General features: G+C 52.0%; 1 protein-coding gene across 9 annotated transcripts in view; it reads left to right on the forward strand.

Moving 5' to 3' along the window:
* Window positions 1-21886, forward strand: part of celf6 (CUGBP Elav-like family member 6) — a 102334-nt gene that overhangs the window by 56151 nt on the left and 24297 nt on the right. For 2 of the 9 annotated variants that reach the window (XM_023819656.2, XM_023819663.2), the window contains exons 3-5: window positions 7274-7322; window positions 14296-14424; window positions 18262-18344. In XM_023819656.2, coding sequence (XP_023675424.1) covers window positions 7274-7322; window positions 14296-14424; window positions 18262-18344 — 261 coding nt within the window. The remainder of the gene's footprint in view (window positions 1-7273; window positions 7323-14295; window positions 14425-18261; window positions 18345-21886) is intronic. The other 7 variants (XM_023819657.2, XM_023819664.2, XM_023819659.2 and 4 more) reach the window with 5 other exon arrangements.

Below are 21886 nucleotides of genomic sequence, written 5' to 3' on the forward strand. Positions count from 1 at the left end.
CATCTTTGGATTGGCATTTTCTGCTAGGAATGAAATATTTACATACTGCAAAAAAGAAACAGCAACACTTACATGATTTCTAATGAAATATATTGCAGCATTTCAGAATTGGTTGGTATTACAATTTTCACATGCAAAAGTAGTTCTTGTTTATTTTATTTTTACAATGCAACATGACAGTAATTTGTGCCAAACTGGAGGATACAGCCACACTTTATATATGTAATTTGCAATGCTGAAAGTTGTTAGTGTTTTTTAGCCCAATGAACATTGAGTGCCCCAGTAGTGTTGTTGGCTGACAGCATTTGTCATGGTTATGGCAGCTTGAGTCACTTTTGGGTGAATTGTGAAACGTTTTGGTGGTTGTAGGGCATTTTGCACCAAAGGTTAAGTGATGTGCTCAGGTGTGTATTGGTACAGCCCACTGTGTTAAGTGTTTTGAAAAAGTGGACATGGTATTGAGACAAGTGTGAAAATGATTGGAAAAAACTGTAAGAAGCGTGTTTAGCCTGCAGTTGTGAGCCGAGCTGGGGGATGATCGCAGCAGAGCAAGGCCAGCAGAGAGTCAAGCAGCAGCCAATTCCCTAGTGGGGGCGGAGTCTTACCAAGCACATCTTTCAGGCAGGATTTTTGGGGGGGCACGAGGAAATGTTCTTATCGGAAGTGCCCAAATAGGCACCGGGCTCTCAGACGTGAGCCTTCCTGTGTGTTCGTGCCCCAGAGCAGCGCGCAGAAAGTGGCTAAGTATAGCAGTGAGCTTCGGATGGACAGTGCTGATCTGGGTAAGCAGCCAGCCAGCATGGAGCCGTCCAGACGGGACTGGACGAGAGAGCAGGATCTGGCCTGAGATCAGTGGCTTGGATGATACCAGTAGATGGCCTAAGACCAGGAGATTGCATGGAGGCCGGGAAAGTCACGGCTTCAGCGAGCGACTGTCCTCTTTGGCCTTTCCCAGCCCCACACACTCTGTGTGGCCTCCTGTCGGGTCTTTCCTAGTTCACTGAGTGACAGGGGAGGAGGCCAATCAGCCCTCAGTTGGGGTCAGTGGCTCCCCTGTCACTTACCAGTTCAAAACGTATCACTGGCCAATGATAAGGCCTCTCCAAACAAAGGTGGGGCTTCAGGTGGACTCACGGCCTCAGCAACCAACCCATGCAGCCCTGTCTCCCCCATCCACAGCCCCCTCTTTCCAGGACAAAATACAGGAGGGGAGGGGGGGGCCATAAAGCTAATGTAGCACAGCGGACGCTCACCAGGGTGATCTGTGCGCCAATCTTCTCCACAGCTTGTGCGGGGGGGGGGGGGGGGACTGGCGAGGAATCGGGGTGGGGGGCACTTTATGAAGCGAGGCCACCGCGTGACGGGAAGATTTCTCATCCGCCGTCGCCGTCCGACTTATTCCCAGACTCAGACGAAGGCCTGCTGGGCAGCTGGTAAAAATAGGAGTGGAAAGGTGCTAGGTGGTGTGGGGGGGGGGAGAGGCAGAGGGGGCGTGGGGCCGGGCCAAGGTGGGGGGGGGGGGTGGGAGGTGGCGGGAGCAGGCCTGTAAAGAGCACGGGATAGCAAAGGAAAATGAGCGTGGAAAGTTTCCTCCGCAGGGAATCAAGGGACTGCATTTAAATAAATAAATAGACGGTGGCTACAGGATGCTTATAAAACCAGAAGTGATTTTCCATGCGGAGATATGCTGTGATCTCACCTGGGAAAGCGCATGTAAAACTATAAATGTCTGTTTCCCCTTCTTAATTTCCTTGATGGGGAATCTGCCAGTAAAGTCAGCTACAACCCAACCAGTGCCCAGCAGGCTGTGGATGGCAGGACCGTCCATCATCCACCGCCCCCCCCCCCACCCCACACACACACACACACACCCAGGACAGACTGGGGCAGCCGGACCTTCCCTTCATTAGGCCAGATCCTGATGAAGAGCAGGCCAACTACCTCCCGGCCCCCCCCCCCCCGCCGATGCCACGTTTCAGAATTTTCGCCGGTGCTCAGATTGGCCGGCTAGCGGGAAGCCGTCTTAGAGTCCTTGTTCACCATAAGGGAGGACAGTAGCTGAACAAGAGCGCGCCGCGCTGTCTCCCTCCTGTCGGACAGGATCCGGAAAGCAACGGCACGTCAAGGATCCCCGTCTGACCGGAATGTGCCATAACGATGACGACACGGGGGGGGGGGGGGTTTCGGCTGGGCCATGGGGGCCAGTTTTTACTAGGTTAAATCTGTCAGATACAGGGTACGAGAGAAAACATTCAGCCTCTCAGGGTTTCTTTTTTTCTTTTTCGCAGATAATGAATAATAAGTCAGTGCGGTAATGAATGGCCGCTCATTTGTAATGTAGCCTCAACGTCTGCTGAATGTGCCCAAATGCTAATGAAGATGCCAATTAAAAGGCGCCGTCTTCCGCAGGTGCAGACAGGCGAGCAGGGTGGGCACCGGAGCCGGCGGGGGTCAGGCTGTCTGCGAGCCGCGGGCGGTGGGGTGCCGGGGGGGGGGGGGGGGTGGCCACTACCCAGTTTTTTGTCTCGCCTCGTTTCACCCACCCATCGTACACCCAGGTGTGTTTATCATTAAAATAAATAAAGAGTAAAAAAAAAACTGGGGGTTGGGGGGGGGGGGGGGGGGGTTGGAGCGAGGCACCCGTCGCAAATTCCCCAGCAAGATGGGGAGGGCTGCCAATTTGTCACCATTGATCAACAAATTAAGGAGCAGTGGTGGGAGAGAGAGAGACAGAGAGAGAGAGAGAGAGAGGAGGTGTTGTCAGGCATTATCAGGTTGGGGGAAATGGTGATAAAAGTGGGTCCTTCTGGATGTGCATATTGGTTGGTCGGTACAACAAAGAAGCAGCTCTAGTAGGGATACTGGTCACCTCTATCACCCCTGTCACCTCTGTCACCCCTGTCACCCCCGTTAGCCCGAAGGGAGCCTCGGCCTTTCTTGGCCTGATAAATTCATATAATTAACTTTGCCTTGATCTTCCGGCTAATCTTACACTCAGTAATAAGGGATTAAAAAGTCATTTAAGCCACCTGCTGTTAGCGAGCTGCGTGCCAGCATCCGCGGCTGTGCATGCGTCTGCGTGTGTGTCTGCGTGTGTGTGTCTGCGTGTGTGTGTTTGCGTGTGTGTGTCTGCGTGTGTGTGTCTGCATGTGTGTGACGGCGTGTGTGTGTCTGCGTGTGTGTGTCTGCGTGTGTGTGTCTGCGTGTGTGTGTTTGCGTGTGTGTGTCTGCATGTGTGTGTCGGCGTGCGTGCGTCTGCGTGTGTGTCTGCGTGTGTGTGTCTGCGTGTGTGTGTTTGCGTGTGTGTGTCTGCATGTGTGTGACGGCGTGTGTGTGTCTGCGTGTGTGTGTCTGTGTGCGTGCGTCTGCGTGTGTGTGTCTGCCTGCGTGCGTCTGTGTGTGTCTGCGTGTGTGTGTCTGCGTTTGTGTGTCTGTCTGCATGCGTCTGCGTTTGTGCGTCTGCGTGTGTGTGTCTGCGTGCGTGCGTCTGCGTGTGTGTGTCTGCGTGCGTCCGTCTGCATGTGTGTGTCTGTGTGCTTGCGTCTGCGTGTGTGTGTCTGCGTCTGTGTGTGTGTGTCTGCGTGCGTGTGTCTGCGTGTGTGTGTCTGTGTGCATGCGTCTGTGTGTGTGCGTCTGTGTTTCTGCACGCGTGCGTCTGCGTGTGTGTGTGTCTGTGTGCGTGCGTCTGTATGTGTGTGTCTGCATGTGTGTCTGCGTGTGTGTGTCTGTGTGCATGTGTGCGTCTGCGTGTGTGTGTCTGTGTGCGTGCGTCTGCGCGTGTGTGTGTCTGTGTGCGTGCGTCTGCATGTGTGTATCTGCGTGTGTGTGTGTCTGCAGAGATGAGGTGTGTGCGCATGGCTAGCTTTGCTGGGGTACAGAGATTGCCCGCCAGGCTGTCTGGTGTGGGGAGATGTGGGGGGTGAATGAATCAGGGACCTCTGGGAACTGAGGCAGTTAGACTGGATATTTATGTCATTTTCTTACTGCTGGCCATGCAGGCTGGGCCAAAGAGCCACTGACATCTTCTGTCTGAAGTTTTTAGTGTGAGGTTTGCTGGGGTTCTGTGTGAGGTCTTCAGTCTGAGGTCCTTAGTGTAAGGTTTATTAGTGGTCTGTGTGAGGTCTTCAGTCTGAGGTCCTTAGTGTAAGGTTTATTAGGGGTCTGTGTGAGGTCTTCAGTCTGAGGTCCTTAGTGTAAGGTTTATTAGGGGTCTGTGTGAGGTCTTCAGTCTGAGGTCCTTAGTGTAAGGTTTATTAGGGGTCTGTGTGAGGTCTTCAGTCTGAGGTCCTTAGTGTAAGGTTTATTAGTGGTCTGTGTGAGGTCTTCAGTCTGAGGTCCTTAGTGTAAGGTTTATTAGTGGTCTGTGTGAGGTCTTCAGTCTGAGGTCCTTAGTGTAAGGTTTATTAGGGGTCTGTGTGAGGTCTTCAGTCTGAGGTCCTTAGTGTAAGGTTTATTAGGGGTCTGTGTGAGGTCTTCAGTCTGAGGTCCTTAGTGTAAGGTTTATTAGGGGTCTGTGTGAGGTCTTCAGTCTGAGGTCCTTAGTGTAAGGTTTATTAGGGGTTCTGTGTCAGGTCTTCAGTCTGAGGTCCTTAGTGTAAGGTTTATTAGTGGTCTGTGTGAGGTCTTCAGTCTGAGGTCCTTAGTGTAAGGTTTATTAGTGGTCTGTGTGAGGTCTTCAGTCTGAGGTCCTTAGTGTAAGGTTTATTAGGGGTCTGTGTGAGGTTTTCTGTCTGAAGTCTTTTTCTGAGGTTTACTGGCGCTGTGTTTGAGGTCTTCTGTCTGAGGTCTTTAGTGTGAAGTTCACTGGGACTTTGTGTGAGGTCTTTTATCGCTGGTCTTTAGCATGAGGTCTTTGGTGTGAGGTTTTTACTGTGGGGCTTAACGTGAGGTCTACTCTTCTTCCATATGAGGTCTTCAACGTAAGGTCTTTAGTGTGAGGTGTCCAAGAGATTTTATTGGCTGTGTATTACAAGTTCATTGGAACGCTTACTTGTTTAGCAACATCCAGTACAAAGAAGAACGAAGAGCATCCATCTATACATCCATCCTACCATCCACCCCTCCATCCATCCATCCATCCATCCATTTCCTAACCACTTATCCTGGTCACTAGGTCTGAGTCACTGCGGACCTTGAACCTATCCCATGCAGTACAGGGCACGGGACTGTAACATATAAAAATAAACAGCATACACATAAAAAATAGACAGTAGATGTGCAAAAAACAGGGATATGGGCAACAGTTTGACATCACAGTCCACATCAGGCTGTATCTTCAGAGTCATCTGTGCCACAGTGACGTGTTCTGATTGGCTTTTGGCTCAGTGCATTAACTCTGGTCTGATGTCTGGTTCAGGGTGCAATCAGCTTCACAGGGAGGCAGGCAAATAAAAGAGATTAAACCAGTAAATTGCGCCACTTTTTGTCCATTTTTATCTGCGTTTTAATTTCAGGATTTATTACTTTTCCGCGGGGGTGGGGGCGGGGGGGGGGGGTCGAGGAGGACAGTGACACAGGGACAGCTGCGCAGGGGGCACTGGAGGCAGAGGGGTCCAACAGCATGTGGTCGGTCGACGGCTTTCATGGTCAAGGCGGCATATTTGTTACTAAGACAATGACCGGCTGCTGTAAAAAGTCAATAAAACGCACTTGCCTCAGTTAATATTCGAATGTGGAAAATGGGTACAATTGTAAGCAGTGTGAGTCACTGTGGTTTGACTAAATAAATACCCTTTTTTCCCTTTAAACACCAGCAAGTGAATAGCGAATGAGCAGCAGTTTACTGGGTAATGGCCTAAGGTTGGTCACTCAGAATCACAACCCCCCCTGCTGGGTTGCCTGGCAACTTTGAGCGTGAAAAGCGCCGCTGAATGACCCCCCCCCACTGCGGCACTGGCTGCACGGCTGCTAATGGGCTGTGGCTGCAGCCCAGTGACCCGGCGCCACTGACCACAACCGAGAGGTTGAATGGTCACCGGGTGGCGCTGGTGGTCACCTCCCCTCCCCACAAATCTCCGGCAGGACCCCCCACCCAGACTACTGATTCTGCCTGACTGTACTGAAAACAATGAACTAGCAGAGTTGCAGTCCATAAAGCCCCCATCCTGTGATATCGACTTGAGCGTCCCGTGTTTCAGAAGTGAAATCACCTGTTTCGTCTGCGTGGCTGATTATTTAGCCTTTCGCGTTATATGATTAGCCCACAGAGGTCCAGGTGAAGTGCTATTCTAATGACAGTGTCCATCTTCCTTTTATGGACACCCTTTTACTCCCCTACCCCCTGCCCCCCCCCCCCCCCCCCCGACACACACTGGTAGGGGATCATTTGCACAGACACCATGTCGCCTCTTCTCTCGCTGTTTGTACACCTGTGTCATGAGGGATCAGGGCATCTGCTCCAGTTCTCCACACCTCCTCGCATGCCGCCTACTCGCCTCCCAGGGTCAGCCTCCTCCCAAACCCGTATTTAGCTGCCCGTAGCTGTCAGGACCACTGCCCTCCCCCCACCACCCCCTATTCCTGATGGATGGGGGCTGGCGGTGGTCCTGCCCGCGCCACGGAGCGCCCTGCTCGATGGTACCGCCACAAAGGGCACGTCTAGCTGCCCGGCGTGTCTGCCAGCTGCTGTCGGCACGCACCGAGCCGCGGGAATCTTTCTCTTGGAGTAATGAAGGGCGTCCGAGTCGTGTCGCGCTGAATGGCGTTTCTCAGTCACGATCCCGGAGCCTCGGGTACCCGGGAGCCCCCACCTCTGCCAAAAAGGGGGGTGGGGAAGCGGCGAATGCTGACGCTCATTTGGCTCTTTGAGGAGAAAGAGTGAAGGAGATATTGCCCCCCCCCTCCCCAGAGAATTTGTCTTAATTAATTTAACTTCTCTTCTCTCTCCCATGACTAGTTTTCCAGTCTGTCATCAGAATGTGTCTGACTTCTGTGTGTGTGGGAGGGAGGGTGTGGGGGGGCAGCATGCTGGCTACTGTGCTGATACAGTGGGGACATCAGTGTGGACAGTGGTGGGGACAGCAGTCAGGTGTTTGGAATCATTGTGACATCATAATGAGAGCTGTGTGATTATTTGGGGACGGCTCATCTTCCCGGCGCCGTGACGCGTCACTGACGTCTGTGGCTCGCTCTGATGATAGTGTGCATTTGTCAGATGCTAAGCGACTGCATCAGGGTGTGGCCCCCTGGGCCCCCCCCCCTGGGGCCACTGCAATCAGCCTGACAGCCTGGGAGTGAGTGTTGACTTGTGGTCTCCCCCTCTCTCTTTCTCCAGATGAACCGGCCCATCCAGGTGAAGCCAGCCGACAGCGAAGGACGAGGAGGTAATTAGCTTTCCGTCTGCGTGCTTCCCGGCCTTTTCGCATCTCCCGGCGCGGCCCGTCGCACAGGTGAACCCGCCTGCTCGCATCTCCGACCTGGCGGGGTTCCTGGATGCGTGGGTTTCAGAAGGTGGGGGCGTGTGTGGGTGTAGCCGCTACCTCGGAGCAACAGCTCGTCCCGACTGAGGGTGGGGGGTGGGGGGCTGCCAATCTGTCCCTGTGGCTCCCTCAGGGTCGCCAAGACCATAAGGTGCCTCTCACCTGATGAGAGCTGTGAAGTTTGGAGCTGGAATTGCGCGTGAGGCTGCTTCCGTGCTCAGCTTCCAGGAGCTATGCTCGTCTGATCGCGCCATTTCGGGTTACGTGTTACTGGGGGATATGGCCATAATGGTCGCAATTCTTCTGCAAAAATTCAGGGGGCCCAGCACTTTATAGGGCCCCCACAATGTATCACTGCCCCCCCCCCCCCCATGCTCGGAAAAAAACTACCCAAGGTGACATTTTGTCAGGGGGCCCAGAATTCCGGCCTCCGATCTTGCAGACAACTGTGCGACTTAAGAGTTTCATCTTCTCTTGTCATTATTACCAGTGAGTGCTATTCCGGCTTGTGCCGGGACGCCGACTCGCCGGCGGTGAGGCCGGCGGGGGCTCCTGTGCCGGCTCCGGGCCTCTCTGTCTCCCGCCGCCCCCCCCTTTCCCGGGGAGCCGTGCTGTGATTTACGCTGCCAGGTTAGATTCAGGCAGCCCATTTCCTCGCCACACAAATCCCATTTAGGTCCTATTTTTGTCACGGCGCCACTTTAATTAATGGCCATCTAAAAACAGGCAGAGTCTGACCGACAGAGGCTGGGCGGGGGCCAACCCGCGTCGCACCCAGATGAATTGGACGGAGGGCCTAAGAGAGAAGGATGGACGGGCTGTGCTATCAATTATTGCCCTTTTTCTACCAGGAGTGAGGCAAAAAAAAGAGAAATACAAGCGAGGGAATGAAATAGTGGCAGGTTGTGGCCCAGAGCGGCGCCGGGCTGCGGGTCGGCCGGTGACGGCTTCCTGGCGGCACGGGGATCTGTCAGCGGCACGGGGATGCGGCGAGCGCACGGCGGAGCAGGACACGGGTACCGATGTCGCGCATTATTAACAGACCTGCCCCCATGGACCTTAGCTGGCTAAAAGTTTACACGAGGGGAAAAAATCCGGCATGTTAGGCGTGGAGGGGTAAAGAGACTGCGGGATGAGACGTGGCAGTTACCCCCCCCCCCCCCCCACCAGGACTAGTGGGTGACTTTCTGAGACGCTGCGATCCGCTCCGCCGCTGCAGCCCAGTCACATTTGTCAGAAATGCGACGTTGGCAATTATCAGTCTCAAGGAGACGCGAGGGTGTCTCGTTTACATGCCTCCGTGGATGATAGGCCCATTACAGGGTCCCTGCTCGCTTCCGAAAACCCCCCTCCCCTCCACCTGCTTATCCTCTGAGGGGGCGCTGCCTCCCCAAGGAAAGGGGGCGGTCCACCAGACGGCTCAGCATGCCAGGAGACAGGTCCACGCCGCTGCCACATACCCTGGGGGAGGACAGGCCGCCGAGGCCAGGCCATTAGCGGCGTCTGCAGTGGGCCATGGCCTGGCCTGCGATTGTGACGGAGCGGATCCCGAGTCCGGCGGCCGCTAAACGTGCCGCCCAGCCACGGGAATGCGGCTGCGGAGCAGCGCTCGCCAGTAACACTTTGGTTGCCCGCCCACCCACCATGTAAGTCTGGATGAGGCATTAACCCAGCGAGATGGAGGCAGCCAGAGCAATTTCTGCTATAAACCAGCAAAGAAGCATCCCCCCTGCCAACCCCGCCCCATCCCCCAATCCCCCCCCCCTCCCCACTGGAAAAACCTCCCCTCCTCATGACCTTGTCAGCCGATGTCTCGGTGGAGAAGAGATTGAGCCAGATAATGTGTGATTGGAGACGGCCGTTATCTAAACACAATCTGTTTGTTTGCGGGTGCCGCACTTCCCCCCCGTGCTTTGCTCCTCCCCCCCGCAGCCTCCCCCCGGCGGGACGGGACTGCGTCTGCCTACTCGGGTTTCAGAAGCGGGCACCAGGTTGCGATCCCGGGGCTCGTCTTTTATTAGCGTGTGATAACAGGAGGCAGCTACTCCCTGCGAGGGGCCCTGTTCCCATGTGTGCCACGCCACTGCAGCCCTCAACCACCCCTGGCCTCAGTGCCGCCCCCTAGTGGTAGAGGAGTGATTGACCACATCTTGCACAAACCAAGAATAGAGGAGCAGTACAGGGTGTTCGGAGGCAAGAGAAGGACAGCTTGCCAGAGGCTTAAATCAACAGTGGATCACACTCCCCTTTCAATGCAAATGAGCCCCACCACCCATAACCTCGTACTGGTGAAAGATGCGGGCCTCTATCTTTAATGTCATGGACAACACGGTAAAGCATATCCCTTCAGGGGACAGGGGAGACCCTTGGTCCCAAGACCCAATGTGATCTATAGCATCCCTGATGTTTGAACTCTGACCTGCAGGGGGCGCCATTTGCCCGGGTGACCCTGCCTTTTTTGTTTTATGTGGCAGCGGGACATTTTCAACGGCATCAATCTGCTTGAGTCGCGCTGCGAAGGGAACGACAAAGGCAATTTGTCGCTTTATAGCCATTCACTTACAGCCTAATTACTACAATAAACTTAAAGCGTGCAGCAGGTCCTGATCGGGGGCATTAATGCAGTTCTTACTCCACAGAAGGCATGACAGGGGACAGTGTGCCCCTCTGCAATTTGGAAAGACAGCTGGAAGGCCAGAGCAGTAACCGCCGAAGACCAAGACCCACACCCATTATGTCTGGGAAATTACTGAGACATCTATCCTGCAGGGGGCGCCATAGTGGTACAGTGGTTAGCACTGTCGCATCACACCTCTGGGACCAGCGTTCGAGTCTCTGCCACGGCTCGATGTGTCTGGAGTCTGGCTGTTCTCCTTGTGTTGTCATGGGGTTTCCTCCAGTCACAGCCCCCTCCCCCCCCAGCCCAAAATCTTGCCGAGGTCAGTTGGAGTTACCATATTGCCTGTAGGTGCGCCTGTGTGAGTGGATGCTGTGTGAGTGTGCACCGCAATGGGTTGGTGGCCCATCCTGGGTTGTTCCCTGCCTCGCACCAGTAGGCTCTGGGATCGGCTCCGGACCCCCAATGACCCTGAGTAGGATAAGCGGTAACAGAAGATGGACGCCGTTCGGATGGGTCCAGACACTGGCTTTGTGAGATTTTCTCGCATATCAAATGACGGCGTATCGGAATTGGCGACAGTGGAGATAAAAAGAGGAAAAATAACAGAGATGAAGAAAGTGCAGATTCTGGCAATTACGGAGAAAACCGACAAACACCTACACGTAAAAATGAGAATGTTAAGTGGACTTCAAACAACACTGTCTGCTAACTCCAAACACAATGACATCTGGAAGGAACGGAATATGAACGCGGCCTACGGAACGAGCCGCCTCGCGTCTGAAGAGAGAAACATCAATTTTGACAGCATATGGCGTCCGTGAAAAATCCATTAATTTTTAATACACTGGGCGCTAAAATCAAAAGGCTCTCTGAGACAAGCAATTGTCAGATGTCAGTAGTATTTTGATAACTTTTTTGATCTGCCTTTATTTGCATTCATAAACCTGGTGGTCCAGCCCCTATCTCAGGCTGGGCATGGTTGCAGACTGACACTGGATCATTTTCCACACAATTACTCCCGCCTTCCATCAAGCGGGGGAGAGCGCCGGGTCACGGGTGCTGGCATGCGAGACACAGGGGCGGGGCTGGGAGGGGGGCGCTGGCACAGGTTGTAAAGCAGGGAGTAGCTCTCACTTTTCCTCCCATCCCTAATGTGACATGGCAGTGTGGGATGGGGGGGAGGGGCAGGCTGAGGGTGGGGGTTCTGAAGAGAATGAGAGATGGAGGAAGAGAGAGACAGGGGGGCAGAGAGGGAGAGAGAGACAGGTGGGAGGAATTTGAGAGAGAGACAAAGACATGGGGAGAGACAGAAAGAGATGGAGACAGAGAGGAAGAGACAAAAGGAGATAGAGAGATCAAGGGGGGCAGGGAGGGAGAGAGAGAGATGGGAGGAGTTCAAGAGAGAGATAGAGACATGGAGAGAGACAGAAAGGGATGGAGACAGGGAGGGAGAGATCAAGGGCGTAGATTTGTGTATAGACGGTCAGGCCACGTCCCTACCAATATTGTGGGAGTACCGTGCGTGTTTAGGCGGGGGCGGAGGGTTAGGGGCTGATTTGGTCCCTCCCAATACTGAAACCAAGCCTACACCCTTGGGAGAGATAGTAGAGAAAGACAAGGAAAGAGAGAAAGAGAGAGAGAGAGACAGACAGACAGACAGACAGACAGGAGGAGGTGGAGAGATAAAGCTCAGCATCACCATTCAGGTTTTACTAATCAATTAAATTAGTAAATAGATTAAAAAAGATAAAGAGACAGAAAGTGAGAGACAGAAGGGGAGAGAAAGAGACAAAGAGAGAGACGGATACGGGAGAGTGGGAGCAAAGCGTCGCTGTTCTCCAGAACGGACCCCAACTTGTGAAGTGGGAAGTGGATGAGAGGAGAATCACTCCATGTTGAGTGGGGTCAGTGTGCCGCCTGGTGGGCTGGCTGCCAGTCAAAAAGCTGCCAGCCAATGGACTTGGACCACAGGCTGACTCCGCCCCCTGCCTCCTACATGCAAATACATAATTCTATTTCAGCTCAGCGTTCATTGATTTTTTTTTTTTGTTCATTTTTTTATTTTTACACAAAAGAATTCTCTCGCTCTTTCTCTCTCGGCACCAGGTTAAATATCTCTTTATTCACTGTGTGCATTAGAAGTCATTTATTCATATTCATAAATGCACTTTAAAGGCCGTGAGTGGCTCAGGGAGAATGGGAAAAGCACAAATCCAATAAGCGCTGCTGGGAGGCCTGGCGTGAAGCAAACTAATGAATTGCGGCCCACATTCTGGCCAATGGGAGCAGAGCCGCGGAACGCTATCGGTGCTCCGGCTGGGATGCCAGCACTGAGGTCAAACAATGAAAACACAACGCTGCCTAATTCAATTTGCAGCGTATTTCACCAAACAGGAAAGCCGGTTCCTCTCAGCTCAGCTCACGGATCCTTCGCCTCGCGTTCAAGAATAGTCTGCTTCCCGACCAGCAAGCCACTGGGTCCTGGGAACGCCCAGCGTGAGGTTTCGAGTCGCCTTTACTTTCACGCTGCTCATCAGTGCTGTCGCTTGTGTCACGAAAACCTGCTGTTAAAACAGGAAGTAACAGTAAACAGTGTGATTAATTAAATTCATTTGTCTCAATTACACTGTCCAGCGTTGGGCAAGGCTTTAGTTGCGTCCTCTTCGTAATTTTAATTCCAGTGGATAAAAGTTCCAGAAATCCTGGAGTTATATACATTAATTTGATTGACTAATAGAAAACGTTTATTTATCACTATCTGCAAGTACGGACGCTACTCTACTTACGAACTTTCAACTTACGAACTTTCAGACATACAAACGAAGAGGACTGTAAGTCCAAATTGTGTTTGTTGGGCTCTTGTTTCCTGTCCGCAACATCATTTTTTTTTTTCTGCACGCCAATTCCGCCTAGTACGGCTTCTGCCCGCTACTCCCAGCGTGCAGCAGCGTAGCGTGCGTACTCCCAGCGTGCAGCAGCGTAGCGTGCGTACTCCCAGCGTGCAGCAGCGTAGCGTGCGTACTCCCAGCATCCTAGTTATTAGTACTTGCGTATACCTTTAAAATGATGTTGAATAACGACTTACAAACATTTCAAGTTATGAACAGCTGTTCGGAACGTAACTCGTTCGTAAATAGAGGAACGTCTGTATTGGTCCAAAGGTTTATGCATGTGCAAGAGAACTGAGCACGCTCCCATCCCTGAGTGACACACTGAGCACGCTCCCATCCCTGAGTGACACACTGAGCACGCTCCCATCCCTGAGTGACACACTGAACACGCTCCCATCCCTGAGTGACACACTGAGCACGCTCCCATCCCTGAGTGACACACTGAGCACGCTCCCTTCCTCCCGTGTTTGGGCTCCCTGCCTTTCCTCTTACACTAGCAGTGCTCCCTTTCCCTGTTCTCTCCTCATTTTCACAGTGAGCATCATCCCAGCACAAACCCTGTCAGAAAACCCACATCCAGCGGGCTTTTCCTCAGGCTCCCCCTGGCAGCCTAAACATTTACACAGGATCCCACCGCTTTCTGTTCTCCTGCCAGCGGTGGGAGCTAGGGGACGCCGTGCTCACGGCTCGAGTCAGCGCTGGGCGTGTGCTCGGACCTCCCGGGGCGGTCTCGGCGGGACGCCGGCTGGGGAGCTACGTCGTAGCGGGCCTTGGTTGTGAGGACGGCCGCTTGGCTGATGCGTGGCCTTGCCGTCGGGCCTGTGAAGCAGGCTCACTGTTATTTTTAGCACGCAGTAAGCGACGGGTCCCACCGATGCCTCTAATGGGGTCTGTCAGGCCCAGGTGAGGCTCATGCCCCCCCATTCCCCTCTCCCAGGCAAATAGCTCCCAGGGAAGAGCAGCTGTGTCCTCTCCAATCAGCTCCTCTTCCTCCTCACGCCACTTTGCATCAGTCCATGGCCAAGCCCCCCCGGCGGCAATCTCCACTCCCCGAGAGGGTGGGCACTCACGCTAGACTCTACCCCTAAACTCCTCATACACACACACACACACACACGCACACATATACACATATCATACACATCAAAAACAAGCAGCCAGTCCAAGTCCGTGACAGTTTGGGTGCCTCCGATTCCTGTACATCCTTTAAATCTATTGCAATTACCGGCTGAGGAGTGTTCAGTTGGGAATTTCATTTCGTAGCATCCGAGTGTGCGGGAAAACCAGATGGGTGGGGCTTCTGGAGTGCAGCACCACCCATGTCCCGCCCCCTTTCCTTCTCCTTTTGTTTTTTTTTTCCCTCCAGAAGACAGGAAGCTGTTCGTGGGCATGCTGGGGAAGCAGCAGAGCGAGGACGACGTGCGGCGGCTGTTCGAGAGCTTCGGGCAGATCGAGGAGTGCACCATCCTCCGAGGGCCTGATGGGGCCAGTAAGGGTCAGCGCCAACATTGACCCCCACTACCTCCCCCATCCCCCAAATACCCCGCATCTGACTTCACATATAAAATGGTGCAACCTGGCTGTGGTGATGTGCTTCTATGGTTTACAGGCTGCACCACCCTCAAATCGCAATAGTGCATTAGTGCATTAGTGATGATGTAACATCATCTAAAATATAGTCACCCTCTAAATGTTTTTTTTCTAGGCATTTTTTAGCACACCATTGTCTTGTTTTGTTTAGAATTATCTGTCATTTGTAAGTTTCGTTTAACCACCTTTCATTCATATCTGCATGGTATGCATTAGGTGAAGTGCAAAGCATGCTGGTAAACGTAGTCCGACACATCAAGAACAGATTTGGTTTAAATAATTCTCAAAATTGCAATGTGACAGGAGCTTTCGCTTGGTAGGCCGTGGACTCGCATTCCCAGCTTTCTCTTCCGTCTGCTCCGCTTCCTGTCCCTCTCCCATTTCCCTCACTCACATCTGCAGCAAAATATTCCCAGGCAGGAAAAAGAGAATCACACCGGCCATGACTGTTTCCCACGGTCACGCTGTCACACCGGCTTAGGGAGGCTCGCGGGGGCTGACGATCCTCCAATGGCAGCCACGGTGTCACACGCATGTTTATTATTCATGATACCACGGCGGTTCGTGTTCGGCAGCCCCGCAGGAGAGACCGCGTCAGCGCTCCTGTCACTGGTGACACTGGTGCAGACCTGGGGGCGGCTCCGTGCATTTCCTGCTCGCCGTGACGCCTGCACAGAATTGATCGCATTACCTCAGAGGGCAGCAGCCCTCGTCCTGGGTGCTCTCGCATGCGTTCCACTTGTGAGCGCTCACGCTTCCTTTGTGGAGAGGCAAACAAACAGCATGTCCTCGAGACGAGCGGCGAATAGCACTAGAGGTTCATGGGATGGGAACTTCATTAGAAGTTCACGTCCAGTTTCAAATCACTAGCAAGTATAAGTAAAACACATTAATCCAACTATCCATCCATCCATCATCCACCATTCAGTAATCATCCATCCATCCCACCCTCATCCACCCATCTATTCACCCATCCATCCACTAATCATCCATCCATCCCACCCCATCCACCCATCTATTCACCTATCCATCCATTTATTTATATACCATCCATCCACCCACCATTCAGTAATCATCCATCCATCCCACCCTCATCCACCCATCTATTCACCCATCTATTCACCCATCCATCCATCCACTAATCATCCATCCATCCCACCCCATCCACCCATCTATTCACCTATCCATCCATTTATTTACACAACCATCCATCCACATAAACTACACCAGAGCCTCCAAACACCAATATTTCACAGACACAGGGAGAGGGGGCCAAGGAACTGGTCCTGGCAAATCAGTGTCGCTGATTCGCTGAGCCTAACCCTAATCCTAACCCTAACCCCAACCCTAATCCTAACCCTAACCCTGGTGCCCCCATCACACGCATTGAAATGGCCTCAGGCGATGTGCCGTTAGAGAGATGAGCGGAGGGTGGCCGTTTCCCAGCCTGCGCCCAGGAGGAGGTCTGCCACTCACTGTCGTAAGCGAATGGAGCAAGGAGCCGCGTGAAACGAAGGGGAGGGGGGCCTTCAACGTCTGTAATTAAGCTGCGCTATAAATGTCACGTGTTTGGTCTGATGGGGCTGATAAATAATCATTCCTTTCCGGGGAGTTCAAAAGGCAGCACAGAAAACGATGAGTTTTACCTGCCCCCCCCCCCCCCCCCACACACACACACACCCCCAAGCCCCGAGGCACTATAATCATATTCGTGAAGATTCCACGAGGTGGAGTCCTCACATCTGCTGGGTCTGCGGAAGAGATCTGCTGAGCATTTAAAGTTTTTCTTTCTGGGTCAGGGGGGCTGGGCCTGATGGTGGGGCATGGACCCCTCAAACGTGCCATCATGTTCAGCGGTGATCAGGAGGGGGGTGGGGAACCTGCAGGGTGGGTCTGTACAGAGTCACCGGAGGTACATTGTCCTTATCGTAGCTACATGGGCCAGATAAGCTTGTCCGTATCGAAATGTGAGGGACATGGATACCCACGCAGATTCCGAGGGCCCAAAAATCTGCTATCAGCCCCCCCCCCCCCCCCCCCGCCAGGGGGACTCCCCGAGGAGCACAAGGTGACATTTTGTCAGGGGATCCAGAATTTCTAGCTAAGCCGCTGCCCCCGTTTGTAGCCTCTGCCTTATACGTATAAAAACAACAAATAATTTGTTTTGTCAAGGGGAAACAATTCATTTTATCATGTGAGCTTTCCATATGTTTCCAAAAACCCTTTACAGCTCATACAGTATCTGACCAGACAGCAAATTTGTTGTTAACATTTATTTTTTAAATGTCTCCATTTTAATTGGGTGGATTTTTTTTCTCTTTGTTTGTGTGTCTTCATTCATATTCATCTCAGCATCTACTTTGATGTAGGTTTTTTTTGTCTGTTGGCATGTTTGTTTGTGCCTCTACATATAGGACATATCTACTCTTATTCTGTTGCTGTAGGCATCTGTTACATCATTTCCTTTACAAGCCAACACTTCTGAGTTTTTCAAACCTGGGTCATTACTCATCTTAAGAGATTTAACAGAAAAGATAATATCACAGAAGTTATGAAACCACATAAAAAAGCCCAAATAAAAAATGACAAATCTGCCTTCACCTTCAAATAAAATGGCTGTTTTGAATAGGTCTTTTAAAGACTTTTAGTGTTGAGGCTGCTTGAGATGTCTTGCTAACCATTTGCAGCACTGGTTCCTCTACTGGGATCTACGTAGTAACAAGCAGAACTGAAGCAGGGGCGGATCCAGCCAGATTCCTCCTTGATTAGCTTTTTATAAACACATGGGCACTGGGGTGTTGGGGTCCTTCTGTAAGAACCTGCACTCGCACTCCCTCTGCTCTGAGAAATATCGCTCTGGAGAGGGGCGAGAATTAAGTAGCATCCCCTGGCTAGACCTACTTTCCCTTCCTGCTCCTGCTGGACTCCTGCCCATCAGCTGCAGGTGGGTTTTGTTTGCCAATTACCTGCTCATTAAGGACACACCTGTGCAGAGGCACAGCCGGTGCTGGGGTTGGGGTCGGGGCCGGACCCCTGCGCTACAGCCGTTACCTCTATCAGTGCCTGATCTTTTTTCAGCCTCATGATGTCAGAGCGACCTGACCGCGTATTGGATCCAAAGGCAGCTCAAAACCAAAAAAAAAAAACAAAAAACAATTTGTATTATTTTGTGTATTTTCATTGTTTGTTACTGAGCGGCAATGTGGATCCAAGCAATTTTGCGCGTTCGGAAATTTCAGCATCATTAGGAACCTTATATGGAGAGTCGCTAAAGCGGATTCCCGGCTACATTTGTTATGTTTTCAGTTCGTCGTCGGCTCAGTAATGGGCCTACGGGCAAAGGGGTGAGAAGATTTCAACTCGCTCAGAGGCTGTAACTAGACCGACTGACATGTTCCATCGCCGTTTGTTGCCTCACCGCCTCCCGCCGCAGTCGTAGGGCGCGGATCGCAGCGTGCGAATATCAAACAGATTAATAACTGCAAACGAGTCTCGGAACGGAGGGTTTCGACTTCCCCCTCTCCCGGTTGGGAGGCTCCGTGTCTGAACCCGGGGCACGCAGTCGTGCGCAGTTAATGCATTCAGCGCAATTAGGATGATTTATTCGCCGTTATGCGCCGAGGACGTCGATGATGGAATGCGCCAACGAAGCGCTTGAATGAAAGTAACGGTGGTGGGGGTGGGGGGGGGGTTGGCACCGGATGGAGGCTGACTCTGTGCCCGTCTCTCTCTGTGCTGTCAGCAGGCTGCGCCTTCGTCAAGTTCTCCAGCCATGCCGAGGCCCAGGCTGCCATCAACACCCTGCACGGCGGCCAGACCATGCCGGTGAGAGCGAGAGCGAGTACGAGAGCGAGAGCGAGCACGAGAGCGAGCACAAGAGCGAGAACGAGCACGAGAGCGAATACGAGAGTGAGAGTGAGCACGAGAGCGAGCACGAGAGCAAGTACGAGAGCGAGCGCTGTCCGCCCCTGGGACCAGATGCAGACACGGACACACGCGGCTGCTCATCCCACCCAGTCTGATGCACAGAGAGACACTGACAGTCAACCAGGCACAGAGACACGTGCACATGCTCATACAAACATGTGCAATGCTTTCACGAACACGCTAAGCCAGTCGTTCTCGTGCTTGCGTAACATGCCTGGCTAAAGCCTCTCTCACTCTCTCACACACACTCAGGGAGACATAATCGTCACACCATCACAGTCTCATGGTGGGCAGGACCCAACAGCTCAGCTGTCTCATAATTCTGCAGATTTCTGTTTTTTGGCTGAATCAAGAAGCAGAAATATAAAGTGTTTGGGGAGGAGGGGGGAGTGACATTTTGCCAAATGGCAAGTTAATCCATTGAAAACCAAGCGTAGCGCCTGTGTAAACACACGGCGCCGTCGCACACACATCGCCTGTCCTCCGCCATCTGTATCCTCCGCATGTGCAGGCCGCAGGCACACATGGCTGACCCCGAAAACCGGAGCTCAGGCATCTCCGAAAATCCGGGTCAGGAAAATCTCTAAATCCAGATTCAGATTTAGATCCAACCGGGCATATGGAACAGCGTTTGGGCTCGAGTTGTTTTTAGAACCATCCAGAAAAAAATGTTAATTAACTGTTTCTGTGTATATATGTAATGTGAATGGCTTCACTTACCTGGTCTTGTAACTTGTTTTTGTCCATATTGCTCCAGTGCACTAGAGGCCAGGCGTGTGCATCTGGTCAGTAGGCATGGTGGTGGTTCTATTTGCCAACTATGTGACGGCCCAATACAGAATGGCGGGAGCTAACGTGACACATGGGCTGGGGAGATCCACATGGAGGGTGGGATACAGAATGGGAGAAATCGGAGGGAAAAGCAAATAGCGACTGTGGCACACTGTGTGTGGCCTCAGCCATTTTTATCCAGGTTAAGTGTTTCATCAAGAGCACAAAGGCAGTGGCTCTCCTGAGAACCCTCTGGCCCATGCGACATGTTCTTCCACGTGGCCTCCACATCTCAGTGCTTCTGCTTTGGTAGGTCACGCTTTGGGGTTGAGAGTGCAGCACCCAGGAGGAGGTATTGTGCTGGGTCAATCCCTATCCCCCCCCCCCCCACCCCTTACTGCCTCTAGTGAAGGGGCCTACTCACCTCTGCCTGGAAGCAGAATAATCAGCAATCACAGCTCATGCGTTTGAGAGTCGTGCTACGCCAGGACCCCCCAGTGGGAAGCGAGGCCCTCGAATAAAAGGAGCATTTTTTTCTGGGACTCCCTGAACAGCGGGGCTCTGTGCCGAGCCTCGGGTCACCGTGACCCTCGCAGATCAGGGTGATCAGGTAGAAGTGGATGCTGCACACCTCTCGCAGGCCCTTACGGGTCCCAGCTTACTGGTGTATCTGTCCATGGATCCAGCAGCTGCTTGAAATGTGTATACAATGACTTATTAATGTTCTGTTGTTTACTTGTAATTTAATTCATTTATACACCTGGATATTTTATAGGAGTAAAATAACAGGAACAAATACTCAAGTAATTCAGTACAACGCTCAACAATAAAACAGCAAAAGCCCTACTAGGGTAGACAGTGTCAAAGTGAAACGTCTATATTTTGTTTAATATTAGGGCGATGATTTACTTATTATGCCTTAAATCCATCCATCCATCCAGCCATCTGTTCACCAGCCATCATACCACTTATCCAGGGAAAGGTTGCAGAACCTAGAACCTGATCCAGGAAGCATAGAACACATACCCAAACATTACAGACAATTAAGACTTAACTGGGCACATGGTTTTTGGAATCCCACATGACAGGGGGAGAACATACAAACTTCATACGCCCACACACTGCCAGGGCCAGAATTTAACCCCCCTGGGCTGACCATTCAGCCACCATGCTACACAAGAGGGGTCTAGCAAATAAAGGCGTGCCTGGAACCGCAGACCGCTGAACGCACCTGAACACAGTGTGAAAAATACCGATAGAATTCGGGCTTTCATGAATAGTTTTATCGGTTTGCGTTAAATTATTTGTAGGTCATGTTCCATGATTGTTCGTCACGGCATTTCTTATTGATGCCCCCTCAGATGCGCGGTCTATGCATGGCACATGCCCCTCCTGAAGCGCGAGACAGCGCCGACAGACTGACAGACAGCAGCAGTGAAGTGTAGTAATAATAATAAGAGTTGATGACGGAGTCATAAGCCTTCGGGGGGGGGCGGCCGAGGAGGGGAACTCAGTCATTCAGTGCATTTGTCATGTCGCGTCCGGTCGATCGGCTCAGACAGCCCAGCCCCTGGCTTTTAAAAGGGCACCGGGTGGCTCTGGAAAACAGCCATGTTCAGCTCCCGTGAATTTTCTCCCTTTGATGGTTTCGTTGTTTACCTCTTCACAGTGCACTTATGGATAATATAGCTCTCGCAGCGAACGCTCCCGTTTTACCGTCGCATTAATTTGCTTGATTCGCTTGGCTTAAGGCTCACATTTACCGTGACTCCTATTGCCGCCGTGGCGAGACGCCAGTACAGCCTGTCGATTGAACCACAGAGCCAAGATACACGGCCGAGATTTAGATAGGAGCTTCTACGGACAGAACATCCAGAACCATTCAAGAACAACACACAGAGGTATTACTGTTACCGCCGGTCATGATGGAGGTGTAACGAACGGAATACCTTTCCCGCGTGGTGGCACAGTGTCCGTGAGGGAATGCATGCGCTTCAGCTGGATTGACCTCTCTAAATGGCAGCGCCTGATTGTGTTTTTATCCACCCATCCAGGCTGTTCATGGTGATTCTTGGGATGGGATCCCAGCTCACCAGGTTCTTGCACTTGAGAAACGTGGAACGTGCATTAAAAAAAAAAAAAAAAAAAAAAAGATTATATTGCGCCAAAGACAGCGATTATGTGAAGGGAGCAGATAGCAGTGATGGACTTTACTCTGATGTGTTTCTGGGTCAGCATGCACCAGAAAGTGAAACCAGGTACCTCAACATGTTATTATTACTAATATTGATAATATTACTAATATTATGATATTAGTTTGAAGCAGACGTCCGAGGGTCTCAGGACCAGCTCACCGCTGTAATTTCCGTCCCCTTCCCCCGCCCTGCTCTCCCATCCTTCAGAGTAATACCTCCACGTGCATCTCTTTGTTTGCGCTTTTCTGTTTACAGCTGATTTCTTAATTTATTAGGCTTCACTGAACTGCTGACAGAATCGTGATCTAAATTCGGCGTCCCCTGACAGCCATTTGCGCGAGGGCTTTGTCAAAAGCGTATTGTGGCAGCCGCATTAGTGAAAATTAGAAAATTAAAGGGCACATCAGCTTCCTCTCCGCTCGCTCAAGGAATGCGCTTTTCTAAGGCCTTGCAGGATGAATAATTTGAGCAACT

The sequence above is a fragment of the Paramormyrops kingsleyae genome, chromosome 11 (genome assembly GCF_048594095.1).
Source record: "Paramormyrops kingsleyae isolate MSU_618 chromosome 11, PKINGS_0.4, whole genome shotgun sequence".
Classification (NCBI taxonomy): Eukaryota; Metazoa; Chordata; class Actinopteri; order Osteoglossiformes; family Mormyridae; genus Paramormyrops; species Paramormyrops kingsleyae.